The sequence below is a fragment of the Leuresthes tenuis genome, unplaced genomic scaffold, assembly GCF_036924035.1.
Source record: "Leuresthes tenuis unplaced genomic scaffold, fLeuTen1.0.hap1 SCAF_20, whole genome shotgun sequence".
NCBI lineage: Eukaryota > Metazoa > Chordata > Actinopteri > Atheriniformes > Atherinopsidae > Leuresthes > Leuresthes tenuis.
Genome location: NW_027325374.1, coordinates 17,136,188 through 17,150,962, shown reverse-complemented (window position 1 = coordinate 17,150,962; position 14,775 = coordinate 17,136,188). Strand labels below are relative to the sequence as shown.

General features: G+C 40.7%; 1 protein-coding gene across 1 annotated transcript in view; it reads right to left on the bottom strand.

Annotated features, from left to right (window-relative positions):
* Positions 1 to 14,775, bottom strand: part of snx29 (sorting nexin 29) — a 131,312-nt gene that overhangs the window by 22,205 nt on the left and 94,332 nt on the right. Inside the window, exon 20 of the mRNA XM_072372887.1 lies at positions 1,800 to 1,940. Coding sequence (XP_072228988.1) covers positions 1,800 to 1,940 — 141 coding nt within the window. The remainder of the gene's footprint in view (positions 1 to 1,799; positions 1,941 to 14,775) is intronic.

Here is a 14,775-nt window from a genome sequence, read left to right as displayed (position 1 = left end):
CTCTAGTGGGGAGAACCACAGGAGTTGGTGCTAAGAGTTGAGAGACAGTGAAAACCAATAATTCACACAAGCCTGTAATGTAATAAGCTTTCTGAGAGCTTTCCAGAACAAGACTACACCAACTGTCTAAGCCTTTGATAGACACGTGCCCTGCCACATGATCCCAAATGGTCATGCAGACCGAAACACACACGCAGACTTCACCTCGAGTCACGGCCAGGAACACGGCACTTGGTCCAGTTTTGGACCGTGAAAGCGCTGTGTCTTTGAAGGTGGGAAGTCAGACTACAGCTTTTGGCTGCGAGACTGATAAATCCAACCAGCCAGAGAATCGAGGTCAGAGCCAAATTATGTTCCAAAGGTTGGAGGGAAACAGAGGAGAACAGGATGAAAACGAGGTTTGAGAGGAAAGTGAAGGGAGGAGGAAGCTTGAGAGGAATGCAAGCTGCTGGAAATATGGACAGCAAATGATCATCAATTGAAGCTTGAACTCAGAAAGAGATGGTGGACGCAATGTTGGTAAATCCCAGCTGATCAGCACCTATTCTTTCTACAGTTTACAACCGATGAAGGCTGTTAAGAGTTTGATAGAAATTTAATTTGAGCTGTATGCCAATACCAGCTAAATATAAAATGTGATATGCATTTTTATGGCACCTGTGAATACTGTCTGCTGTGCTGGTTATTATTTCTAATGTCACAGTGGGCTGAAGTGGGCTTCTTTAGCAAGTTGTGCCACAACCAGATTTCACCGAACTTGGTTGTTTGATGATTAAAACGACTATGATGCAAATTAGCTTTATTTGCATTGTTCATTTACTCCAGTAAAACTTGCTTTACCTGTTGACAACACTACAGTTTCAATGTGTACAACATTGGACAATGTAGAAGGCAATCAGTCAGAAGATGTTTGTTCCGTGGTATAATTCACAATTACATGATTTAAAGCAGACCGCAAGAAAGTTGGTTATTTAGAAGAGTCTCAATTAGAAAGATGTAGGAAAGGTCTTTGTAAAGCTAGAACTGCTTAATATTCATCATTGATAGACGAGAATAAGAATAATCCCAGGTTTCTTTTCAGCACTGTAGTCAGACTGATGAAGAGTCCGAGCTCTGTTGAGCCATTTATTCTTTTCACTGGAGATGATTTCAGGACCTTCTTTACCAATGAGATTGTTTCTATCAGAGAGAAGATCCATGGAATCATTCCCACTATTATCACTAATGTAACATCAAGCATAGCAGCTTTAGAAGTATCCTTAGAACCTGATTTGTGCCAGAATGTTGTTTCTGTCTTGAGCTTCACTCTAACATCATTGATTCACAGTTTCCACAGCCATAGAGCCCTTGAGCCTGCAGTAGAGCGACCCTCCTGCAGAGCGTATCCTTTGTGTTATAAAATTATTCCATAGCTTTAGTTTAAATCACGACCCTGCATCTGTGTCCTGTGTGCTTGAGGACCTGACACTATTGGTACAAGTTATGTGATATATAAACTATTGACCAATCTAAAATACATCTTATTTTTGTTTTTTACATAACCATGTGGTTTCATCTGGCAGTGCCCCCAAATTACCACATTTTAAATTCCCTGGAATCACAGATTTGTTCATTTGTCTACTGTTTGTTTTTGATGTACACAAGGAAAGTCAACCCAGGGGTCAACAAGCTCTCCTACTGACTAGCATTTTAGATGTGTTGCTGCAGAGGGATAAAGATGTTCTCTACACAAGCAGAGATGCTCCTCAGGAGTATAAACACTTTCAAAAGGCTAACTACCACAAACACCAGGAGCTCACCTTGTTGCCTATGGCTTTCTTGGGTGGGAAGTTGAAGGCGTCCACTTGTGGAAACTGGGCTCTCAGGTGGTTGTGGAGCTCTCTAAACTCAGTGTAACGCCTGTACACATTCCACTCGTTGTCCAGGATACGGATGTACACCTGAGGATAGGCAGATAAATCATCATCATTGCCATAATCATCATCTCAGTGATGGTTAGCGCCATGTCTTCATTTTAACAAGTCTGTCCAAATCAGAACACATTATACTTCAACACCAAGTATCCATATTCTATTAGAGATAATCCATCACAGCGAATAGAAAGGAATAATGAAAAACAGCCTAAGAGAGCACTGATGAGTAACAGCCTTTCTGATGCTGTTCACATATTCATCATCAAGCTCTTACAGTGCTTTACAATAAATGAATGAGACTGGTGAAAGAACGAGTTCCTCTTATCTTTGTGTATTTTGGCTTACATATTGTAACACATAACTGAAAGAGTCTACAGTCGTGACTGTGTCGCCACCATTTCCATGCACCATTTGCTGCTTTATTCAGACTCATGAAAGATGGAGGGAGAAGAGAGAGAAGGAAAGATGAGCCCATTACAAGAAAAAAAAAAAGCGAGCCGAAGATGGGGAGTCGGGTTCTATTCTCACAGCAGAAAAGAGGCAGTGCAGGCAGATAAAAGAGAGAGCAGAACTGCTTTTGAGGATTCGTTTTTAAAATGAACAAACACAAAAAAAATAAAGGCTTGATTCAAATCAATAAAAACAATCTAAAAATCAGGCAAATGTACACAGGGTTACGACCAGGAGTATTAAAAAGTAAGCAAGCATAAAAACGTGTCATAAAACCTATGTAGTTTGTAGGGAAGTTTGATATAATTTCATCCATAGAGAAAGACTCACATCAACACACCCTTTGCAGAAACGATCAACTAAATATTCTTTACAGGTTGCCTTGTTTTAAAGGCTCGCCTTACGCTTATGATCAGACAAATTTAAATCGGCATCAGTGTCTTTTCTTTTAGGGACTCTCATGCAGATTCCTGCCAAGTTGAGCCACATTTTGTTTGAGTAGCAGGTACCGAAGCGCGTCATCCCGACACTTACGAACAGCAGCGGCCGAAAAAATTCAGGATCCTAAACTAGCAGCGTATTCCATCAGGAGTGCTTCACAGTGGTCGAAGAGTGTGAACTACCCTCCATCGTTACCTTTCCACCATCAAACACTGGTGTTTGCTGTTTCCTGCAGTTCACTCAAACTGATAATCTGCCATTCACACCCACTTCAGACAGTGACGAGCCAGGAGCGCGGGGGTGAGAAAGTGAGCAGGGACTGGACTCTCCTGTCTAACGCATTCTTCACACAACTATTTCTGTCACTTTTCATGTGTACAAATGAGCACAACACAACTGAGTGCTTCCAGGAGAGACTGCGAAAGTGTGCGCTTTCCTCCCCTTAATGAAACAATTATTGTATCTCGTCCCTCCCACTGACAGCCTGCCTAGTTTTGGCTTACCGAGCGATCAGATGGAATGTCACAGGCGCAAGCTCTTTTAGATATACAGAAGCCCAGCAGTCATGACATTCAAAGCACCTGCCAAATATTGCTTAATGTTTATCTTTATGCATTTGGCAGACACTTTTATCCAAAGCCACTTGCAGGTAGGCAGATAGGGTAAGGGGGTGTTGCCTAAGGACCCCTACTGGAGGTAATACCTTTCATGCAGGGGATTTGAACTCAGGTCACCCACACGGAAGGTGGCAATCATGCTTAAGCCACTTTTGTGCCGCTAAACACAGCTCCGACCCATGGGGGCACAGACGCTGAGCATCTGGAGGTGTCCTTTGGCATCCAGATGCTTGAAACTAATACTTTGGGTGCGGAGGGTTAGAAGATAGGGCTTCCCTGGATTGAGATTGCTGTAGAGAGTCCCACGGATGGATTAGATTGGGATCTGAGAGGTTTGGAGGTCTGGCTCTCTGTCATGTTCCTTGTGGGGGGGGGGGTTGGTCTTGTGTATATCCCAGAATCCACGGAGAACATTGGGTTGTAACACAGTGATCAGTGTTACTTCACCCGTCAGGGCTTTTAGTGCTGTGTCAAATCTGTGAACTCCTTACCCCACACAAAAGGTTTGCCAGTTAGCACTAGTCTTAAAGACACAGCTGGAAAACTCCTTCAGGGTTTCTGCAGGTTAATGCAAGTTAGATTTAAGACTTTTTGGAACTTTTTTCGTGCCACTCGGGAGTAAATTTGACATCAAAGTAGCTCAAAAGGCGCCCAGTGACACCAATTATCCAAATTAACCTCTATTTTATAAAAATGAAATATAGAGGCCGACAAAAGGTGTAAAAGAAAAAATCTACAATCACTGTTTTTACTTTATTATACAGACTTCATCAGCAAGATATAATTGCTTATACAATTCAGTGTCTTCATGTGATTACAGCTCCCTTCTTGCTCAGACTGCAGCCTCACACTAATGAGGAAATGGAAATTTGGGGTTTTTCCAGTCATTTTTAATCAAATCTACACTTCGTCATCACTTATTTGAAACACTGTAGTCACTGCTAACCCTAACCGGTGACAGCTGCTAACAAGAGGGCATTCATTACACAAATGAGCTGTGATGAAAGTCCCCCCAAAACAGAAAAGAAGTGTTGTCAGTTACACTTACTAAAATAAATGAATAAATAGAGATCATACTTTTTTTTTTGTCACTGTCCGTAGTATTTTCAACACTTTCAAGACAAATTGAGCTTGATTTTTGTCTTTTAGAAAATATTCATTCAAGACTGAGATCTTGCACAGACTCGTTAATGTCTGAATAAACTTTTACTTGCAACCCAGGAGTTAGTCAGGCCTGGACCGCGGGACTGAAACAGATTACACTGACATCCCTACAGCTATACCATCCAGTCCATGTTCTGCTGCTATAGTCAGTATGAGATAACGCTGTCATTATTTGTCTTATAGAGTCTTGAACTCCACATCCGAAAATATGTTTGATATAATTCGTGCCTTTTTCAGAGGCGTAGACAGTGACAAGAACTATGCACTTTGTTCACGTCGGCCACAGAAAGGCTTCGACACTGGAGCGAGTAGTTAATGACCACATCAAGTTTTGAGGGGAAAGTTGCTTTATTTTCTCATATGCTGACAGCATAGATGCTGCTGTGCAGTCTCGACAACCCAGCAAACATTAAAAAATGTGGACTTTTTGACGGGTATTAAAAGGAAAGCAGCAGCTGAGGCTTTGTTAGTTCTCCAAAATGTGTCACTAATAAGATTTCAGCAGCACTGACAGACATTTTTCTGCTGCTTAAGGTGCATAAAGACATCAGAAAATGAAACCTCACTGTACAAGTCAAATGAATGATGGGACTCACAGAGCATTATTCATATGGAACTCAACTGAGTACGTGCGAGAAGAATAACAAGATTGTCTTGGACCTTTTCCACAGCTGACATTTCCACAGCAGACAGGAAAAACAGGTGTAATTAGTAGCATCAAAACAACTATATTCCATTTCAGACACTTCCAGGGAACACTTGGAAAAAAAAGTTGCAGGTTTTTATTTATTCATTTTATTATTCATTCAAATGATATCTGCGCCGGCTCTGTCGTGGCATTCACTCCAGGCAGCAAAAATACCTGTTAATCAATTTTCAGAACACGGCCTGAATCACAATGCCTGCTGCAGAGGATCTAAGCCATCTCTAATTCATTAATGCCGTGTTAACTTGTTGCACTGATCTCTCTTAACAACATCTGTCTTTTTAGAAGCCAACTGTATTAAATTGGCTTTGATTCTGCAGATTATTGACAGGCAAGCGGCCTCCTCTGTGTGTTCCTGTCACAGTGTGACAGACAGGGGGGAGGAGACTGGACTTTATCACAGCCTACTAAACGCACAGCTTTTGAAAATGATTGATAACTTGGAATTCTGCCTTTCCAAATCTCTAACCCTATCTGCTAAATTTTCTTTGAAAGTCAGTCTGATTATGGGATTATGGGTCAGTCTGGTTATGGGTTAAATGACTATTTCCTTTAAATGATTTAGACACAGTAGTCGGCTACACTCTAAAAACTCAGAGAAATATACTGTACTGTCATGGTAACATGTCACTGTTGACTCTAAATGAATTTCAGACAAAGCAGATAGTTTGGCCAGAAGTGACTGGGGAAAAATACCCCCCCCCCCCCCTCGACTTGGAATTTGATCCCAGTGTAGACAATGTGAGGCTAAAGGAGCAAATAAAGTGTAACAGGCAAAAATGCAGCTACTGTTCAGTAGTTCTCAAACACTAAGTGTTGTTAAAAGGGGAGGTGGTACAATCTAGTAGTAGAAATGAACCTGTAACAATTTACGTGTTGCTGGGATAAAATACAAAATGATAATATATCTTTAAAAGATTCTCTTTCAACACTCTTTCTGCTATTTTGATTGAAATTCAGTTCAACCACCCCATCACTGCAACAAAAACAAAGGCCCATCAAAACGTAAGTCGAGGTTGGACTTGGCAACTACTGTAGCGTTAACTTAAGGGGATGACGTCTCATAATACAGTCCAAATATTGTTGAAAGGGGCAAAGCAAGGTCTGTACTTAGAAATATTCTCTACAGTCTGCTGAAATGACTCCCTGAACTGAAATACTGGCGAACACATCAAGCAACTCGTAACACTGTGATCAACTTCCACTTTTATTTTCCGAATACTGCGTTTATGTGGTAATTCCTGGCGTGAAGTGTACCTGTTTCTAATGATGAACTCAACATCTTGCTCATAATCCGACATCATCCCTACAAATCATAGTGTTCAGTCTGGACCGAACACCTACCATTGTGCGTGAAAATGTATTCATGGAATTCATGTTACTGTATGTAGCCTCATATAGTCAACTGGGTTTGAATGACAGAGCTCCGTTAGTAAAGATAAGATTAGGGTCAGTCCCTCAGTAAGCAGATTTAAATGAGGATAGAGAAAAATGGAATATTGTCAGTCCAACCAAAAAACGCACTTTTGAATGCATGTAACCACGATTAACACGCCCAGATAATACTACTGTGGGTCGATTCGTTCTGCATGTATACACTCGACTCAAATGGGCCAAATGGTGCTCTGCATCTTTTTGTTAAATCAGTATAGTATAAGAAAATATTAAAGCTGCTTTCACTCACATAATTTCTGTTTGTAGAAATTGTGAATAAAAATCAGCTCGTAAGGTCTGGTACAGCATGTTCAGACTGCCACTCTGCTCTGATGAAATCCTGATTTTAAACCTCAGCATCATCTGACAAAATCAGCATTCAAGTAACTTAAATAAACTACGTGACTACAGAGAAAGTTAGACGTGTTAGAATGTTAAACCACTGATCACACTCTCCGTAGTGTCGTGGCATCAGACATGCAGTCTTATACTGGGACAAGGGCAAATTGAGAGGCTTTTCACATATGGCAGTGTTAGCACAAGCTTAATCTATTTTACACCATTAGCCACATCGGCTTACAACTCCCTCCCCATTACTAATCATAAATAGTCATCATTATCTCTGTCAAAAATCTTGGCAACATCCAAACTGCATTGGTAATATCTGAGCTCCAGGGCTTTGTTATCTCAAACAGCATCCATTCTGGAACAGTGATAGGGCCTTTAATAATAGTTCAGAGGGACGTGGTAACGTGTGATGGGAATGGGTTTTGTCTGATGTTGAAAGTTCAACTGTGATGGACACAGTCCTATTATCCGTCATTAAATGGCTTATGAGGATACTTTTGAAAGCATGATGATTTAATGAAAAATGACCTCAGAAAGTCAGCGTAGAAAGGAGATTCCAACCGTGGCTGCTGAAGTATAAGCAAGAGGATTTCTGCTGGAGTACTACGATTTCCTACATTTCCACGTCAACCGTGACGGTTCAGTCAGCCGCACCTCACTGCTCAACGCCTCCCGTCACATTGGAGCAAAGTGAAATGTAGAGGAAATCTAATTTCTTAATAATTCTTATTATGAAGGACCTGTGCTACATATTCATCCGTAGAGACTGATGTACGCAGATACAGAAAGTTATTTCTGCCTTCACAACTGATTTATCACTCTATGATACATAGCATTAACTGCACAGACTGGTTGCAAACTTCTCATTTCAATGCTAATGAAGATCACCTGTTCACCAGGAGGAGCACTTTCATGCATATTTAACGTCCGTCCTCTGCCATATACTTTCTTGTCCCATTTAAGGCAAAGTGACATTCACTAAAGGGCAGCCGTGGCTCATCTGGAAGGATGAGTAGAGGGACATTAGATAATCAAATGTGAGAGGCTGAGACCATTTCTCATGCCAAATTATGCAAATTTGATTTAAAACCAAAGACCCTAAGTAAAGTGACAACTGGTAGTGTGATAAACAAAATATTGAATCTATACTCAGTTGCATTTATGCCGACATCTTTTCTCTTCCCCCAGATTATTTCTAATAACAAAAAATAAATAGGGGGGGGAAACTCCTCAATCATTATATATGGAAAAATTTAATTTCTATAAATTAAACAACTACACAAATAAAAAATAACAAAAAGTCATAAATATTCATTATGTAAGGTGATTGCTGTTGGCAAGAATGATCTCCTATACTGGTTGTTACTGCAGCAGAGCTGAGGAAGCCTCTGGCTGAAGACACTGTTGTTTCATCATTATGTTGTGCAGAGTTGTTCAATATTTTTGGCAACCTGTGAAATATAATTTTCATTCATATAAAACAAATAAATGTTGGCATAATGCTGTAACCATATTTATATTTTCATTAAACAGCTGAATTAAGCACCAGCAGCAGTTACTGTCTGGTTGACAGTCCAACACAATAGATGGCCAAGATGTTTTCTATCTACTGCAAATTATAAAATGAGGAGAGGAAAATGACGCAGTAACGCTGCATTGCATTGACCCCGCTCTCTAATGAAAGCAATCTCTAGTCTAGTCATCTCTAATTACTAGATGAACACATTATACTGTACCTTCTGCAAACAAACTCAGTTGAGACATGTCCGCAGACTGAAGGTGTATTTGACTGATGATGTTGGAATAAAGGCCTTACAGCGGTTACTGGTTTAATGGCACATGTTTTAAAGGTCTTGTGGACCTTTTGCTCAATATTAACAAGTGTCTTGTCAATATTCATTCAGTGACATAAGTAAATACCTGCTGTTTGTTCTTTTTTGTTACAGGGTTTATCGGGAAACTCCCTTTAAATCATTGATCTAAATGGATCTAAAGGATATACACAGTAGAGACAGATAAAAATCCAAAGAAATATGCACAGAGGAACTACATCGTTTCAAAGCATCTGAACAAAAGTAGAAATCTAGTTTTTGTCCAGTGTGAAAGGGGGTTCAGATGTTGAAGAGCTTGCAGGTATTTCATTCATTCATTCATTCATATAGGATCATGTTAGCAGACACCTGCAACCTGGTCGGAGGTCCAAGATTCAAAGTTTCTAACTGCACGCCTTAAACTGTTGAAGATTCAGCGCCTGAAACGCACAAACTGCAGAGAGCCGAACCTCCTGTGCATCTCTGCGGCTTTAAGCAGGGTAACAGACACAGTAAAACAGCTCAATCGAGGATACAAGTCCTCGCATAGCCATGAAATAACTTTTGAAAAAGATTTGAAAGAGAAAGTCCCTGAACACGTAATTGCTGCTATTTCTTTGCTTGACATTTAACTGGCTTTTTAGCCTGAGGATATTCCAATAAGCAGGTGGAAATAAGATTAGTCGTGAGCCACAGCTGAGAAATGCAGAAAGTGAAGATGATAATGGAGTCTTTCTCCCTGCTGTACCTCGTAGAGAAGACCCTGGACTGTTGTTCCTCAATCTGTCAGGCAGCACGGACTGCAGGAGCCCGTGTGAACACCCATTTCCAGCACCACAGGAAGCCCATAAAGAGATTCCTCTTGCAGAGATCTCACTTACTCTCTTCACAGTTGTAACAATTAGCAAAAGCCAGGTGCAGTCTCACAATGACTATCCCTGAATTTGACCACCAAAAGGACGGGTGATAGAAGGTAATATTAAAAAAAATGTATTCTTTACTGAAATCTGTTTGGTTCTGACCAGCACAGACATGTCGAGTGAAACACCATTTGTAAGTTCTGAGCGGAGAATCAAGTTACAAAAGCAAGCAATAAGGAAAAAAAATACAGCAGCTCAATCAAGAAAGAAAGGTGCATGTACCAAAGTCAATGTCCTATTTAAACACAACCCCTGAGAGACAAAACATTCAACATGGCTGCCACTGCTACAAGTGGGACTGGGTGTGAAAATCAACTTAAACCAAAGCCGGTTAGTCTCTACTGGAATCGATGCCACCAACCACAGATTTCATGGACTACGGACAAAAAAAACATGGCTAGAAATCCGGTTTCTTAACATTTATATTGACCTTATTTGGAAATTTCACCAAGCCAAGCCAGAAAGCACGTCAAAGTCTAGTAGTCTGGTCAAGAAGAAATTTGTCTACGAAAATAAAATGACGAAGATCCCAATTAATAACCTGGTTGTATGTGCTGTGTAGAGTTTTTTCATTCAAACATTTCATTCAAACTTTGGTAATGAAACCTGTAAACATGGATGAAATCATAGCGTTTTTTTTTTTTTCAGGGTTTATAATAAGCCTTTTTCAAGTTTACCCCCTAATTGATATCATTAGTAGAACATTTGACATGTGGACCAGGATTACAAAGGCAGGTGAGGGGTGTAATTGAGCTGTCAATCAAAACAACAATGACAACCTTAAACTGTAGATATCTGGGACAAACTTTGAATGTTAGGTCACTTTTTGCATCCGTTTTATTTATACAGCTCTTTCTTTTCTGAATTTTCATCCTAGTCGAACAGTCGCGCTTCACTGAGCCTGTTGCTTTTTTGACGTCATGCGCACTATTAGTAACTGCAAAGTACAAGGTTATGATCACAAATCACAAATGAACCCATAAAAAGCAACAGGTACCACGCAGTCTGCAAAAGTGGGTGTACATGGCCTATATCTAGTGAGAATGAGTGAGCAAAAGAAGGGAGTGAACCAACTCAAACCAAGGCAAGAGCAGCAGAGCGTCGCGTCATGTCATCATCGCCACCTCTTCACAGATCATTGTTAGCCAAACCATTTGCCTAATTAGGCAGAAAATAGAACCCATTCCGAGGATTTGAGAGGGAGCGCAGTAACAGCAAAGGGCAGGAGATGAAAAGCACCACTGTGTCCTTGCACCATTCAGGCAAGCAACATATATTTTCACCAAGCTTATGACATTGTAGGTGTCAGTTTGTCAGCCACTATCTTCCAGGCTGAAGCCACATTTACACTGTCTGTTCGAGACAGGTCTGTTGTGCTGACTCTGATGCCGTTGCCTCACTTCTGATTCTACAATACTTATGTGCTATTTTAATGCACATGCTGGGACAGCAGTACACTTCTCCTGTAGTGTGAGCAGAATATGTGGAGGCAAATTTATTTGGGACGTTGAGAATCAAAATGAAGTTAACTCAGAAAAAAGCAGTGATACCAATCCCTAATGATCACGAGGAGCGCGTTAGCATGCCGACGTTAGCAATTAACTTAAAGCGCTACATCAGAAATAGAAGCAAAATGTACAGACTAAGCAGAATTTTTAACACTAAAGTATTAGTAACTAAAGTCAGTGTCACATCTGTATGTGAGGGGGATCTTGCAAATTTTCAGGGCTCCTGCAAAGTCATTCGACAAACGCCCACCACACTTCACCCAACAGTGCCTCTGCAATTCCCATAAGAGTGCAGCTGCCCCTCCAACTCGGAGCTCATTTGGCAAAACCTTTTCAGTGCATTAAACACCAATTTTCCTAACCGAAGTGTTGATCAGAATGCCTCTTAAGTCTTCAGAAATAAAAACTCACAGGGAGCAAAAGAGAGGCCCACAGTGGCTTTAAAATGTGTATCATTAAAGGGGAACTCCAGTATTTTTAAACCTAGACCTTATTTCTGGCATGAAATATGTTCAACTACTCACGAGAGCAGTTTGGTGAAAGTCAGCGTCCTTCGGAAAAGATATTTAGATTCCTTGAGATCCATATAACGGAGTGAACCGGGCTTAGACGATGCAGCCTCTAAATAAGGCATTATCTGTCTTTATTTCACCAATACTTTAAGACGAATGAATGAATGAACGTGTACTATTGCACTGTTAGTTCATAGCTGCTGTGTTGTTGCTATTGGCGGCTATCAGGGGGCTTATAGAGGGCTTTCTACACACTTGTCTACTGGGATGACGTCATCGACGCCCACCGCTGCAGCACAGCTCAATGAATCATCAAATGTGGAAATAAAGGTGTGATTTAAAGCAGAGAGAAGTTTGTGAACCTTAAAAACTAAACTGCTTCGGACCCGTTTTGAAGTATGTTGACATTTGTTATCCACATTCTCAGGTCTGAAATTGCTCGAGAGCACCCAGGGGCCGAGAAACCGCAGTTCACTGCTTTGGTTCCAGCTCTGCATCACTTAACTTTGCGGGTACTTGACATGTTTGTGGGCTTATGATAGCGTCTTTGTAGCCTCTTCAATGTGACAACAAGTCCATGTCTGTTGCTGCACATTTGCAGAGCTCACACAGATATGTTTTTAGGAAAGTGGTGTTACGTCCCACAACTGTAGGGGGAGCCAAAGGGCAAAAAAATCCCAAATCCTTTGGTGTTGCTTTAATGACTGATGGAGGGCTAAAACAGTCTGCAAAGACTCAACTTCTTGCTCCAATGTAGCAGTGTGATGAAGCAGAGACTTGTACTAAAATAAGCCAAATTCCACTGTTGTGGGAACAAAAATACAAGCTCATGCACCAAAAGCCAGCAAACTGCTTTTGAGGATCTTTATTCACAGATTTAGTGGTGCTGATGGCACATTCACCTCTGGATGAATGTGTAGGATACACATTTTATATATATATATATGAAAGAGGATGGTGGAGTTTTGTAAGATCGAGGTGAGCTTGAAGCACAGAACACCAAAAAAACCCACCGTCCTCTTACTTTCTACTTCACCAGGAAATAACTTGGAAAATTAGAAATTACATTTACAGTCAATCACATTCATATGTTGAAACTATTCCTGCAATGCGCAGTGCATGCGTAAAGAGATTTCATTAGCCTGTACAATGTGACCAAAGAAGCAGCTGGTGTTTCAACTTCATATCTCCTTATTAAAATGTAATCTGTGAAAGGAAAGAGAAAAAAGCGGACACATTTTACCATCTAAATGTAAAAAGGGGCTCACTCTGTTTTCCGTTTCACTGGCTGAACTGAAGAAAATGTCACATCACTGTGCGAATCAAAGCAAAAAGGACTCCATCTGCTACTGACCCTTAAATGCATGTCGACACATTGAAAAGGGAGAATTTCATAGAGCAGTGCCAGCTAGCAGACAGAATGTCCATCTGCAACATAATCAGAATGCAGATGTGTTATGTAAAATGCATGAATTAGAAACTGCAGACAACAGTAGGCTGAATGTATACATTGGAGAATTTCTGAGGTATAAGAGCAGTGAAGCAGTTAGTGTCTACGAATGGGGAAAAAAATTAGCTAAAAATGACAAAGTGATGGTGTCGATTCGTTTTTATCTGGATGTAAATCCCATTTTCTCCAGCTGCTTTCCTACACAAACATTCTCTCCTGTTTCTGTCCATTTGTTGGCGCATTTTCCACCTTCAAGACATATTGTTGCCAGTTTTTTTGTTTTGTTTTTATCATCTTGACCCACCTGTATGTTTCTAAACATAATTTTTTCGCAGAGTTTTAGAATCATTGTTTCCACTGACAGCTCTCTTGTTGCGGCCGTGTTTCCTGTTAATCAGCCGGGTGCAACAGCTACTCAAGCTCTACGAGTTCTTTCGCCTTTAACTGCAGACTCATTTGCATATTTTGCCCTGTGCACGCATTTGTTTTAGAAATGCAAATTAAAAGATGAATCTATAATTCTTCTCTTGAGATTGACCGATTAAATTTTTTTTTTCCAACAGATCTGAAAAAACAGCTCTTCTGCCTCGTTGTTATGATTATTAGTATTTTACAAAGCCTTAAGGTGCTTAATGTAATTCTTTTCCCTTATTTTAATACAAATAAAACAACCAGAATGAACATCCTCCAAAAGTAGTGACTTCATCATTTTTACTAGCGTCCGATGTAAATACCAGAGTTACAGTTTCATTTATGGGCCTTTGATTCAGTCATTTACACCAAATCTATATAAAAGCAGCTTTAGTATTTAGCATGAGCAAAACAACCCCAGTGCGAACCCAAACATTTTTGAGCTTAGAAGCATTCATGGGTTTATCACAGATGAAACTGCACGGGTAGAAGATAAACAGCAATCACAGGCTGAAACTACTGATGAGGAAACAAAGATGGAAGGTAAAGGGAAGCAGACACAGCCCACAGAAAGGTGGACGCGTGCGAGTCTGAACACTGACGATGAGGGCGCACTGGGCCACAGAGCCACAGTCAGAAGGTTAACTGCTCGTTCGAGATGCTGGACAGAGACTGAATCCCTCTCAGTGTAAAATAAGGCAATGAGGCGCCTTTCTTTAGCTTGTAGAGGACAGACGGTGATACGCCAGAAACTGTAAGCTTTTTAATCACTTCAAAATTCTACACTTGTTCTTTAAAGTCAGAGGGCGGTAACCAGATACGAGTGCTCATCCTCGAAGTTGGAGACTACCTTGAAAAAGCTGTCTGCAGCTGCAGCAGAAACAGGACAAACCACAACTCTTATCTCGGTCTTTTATCACGACTGATTCCCCGGCTCTGTTGCTTTAATCCATCACTCCCCTCTACAGCCAGCTCCTTTTTGTCATTTTTCCTTTGTAAGACACTTGACTAACACCTCAGTCACAGCAGGATACTCTTTCTCTCTCCCCTCTTTAACGTGAACCGGTGAGTCACTGACAGGCTCTGTGAA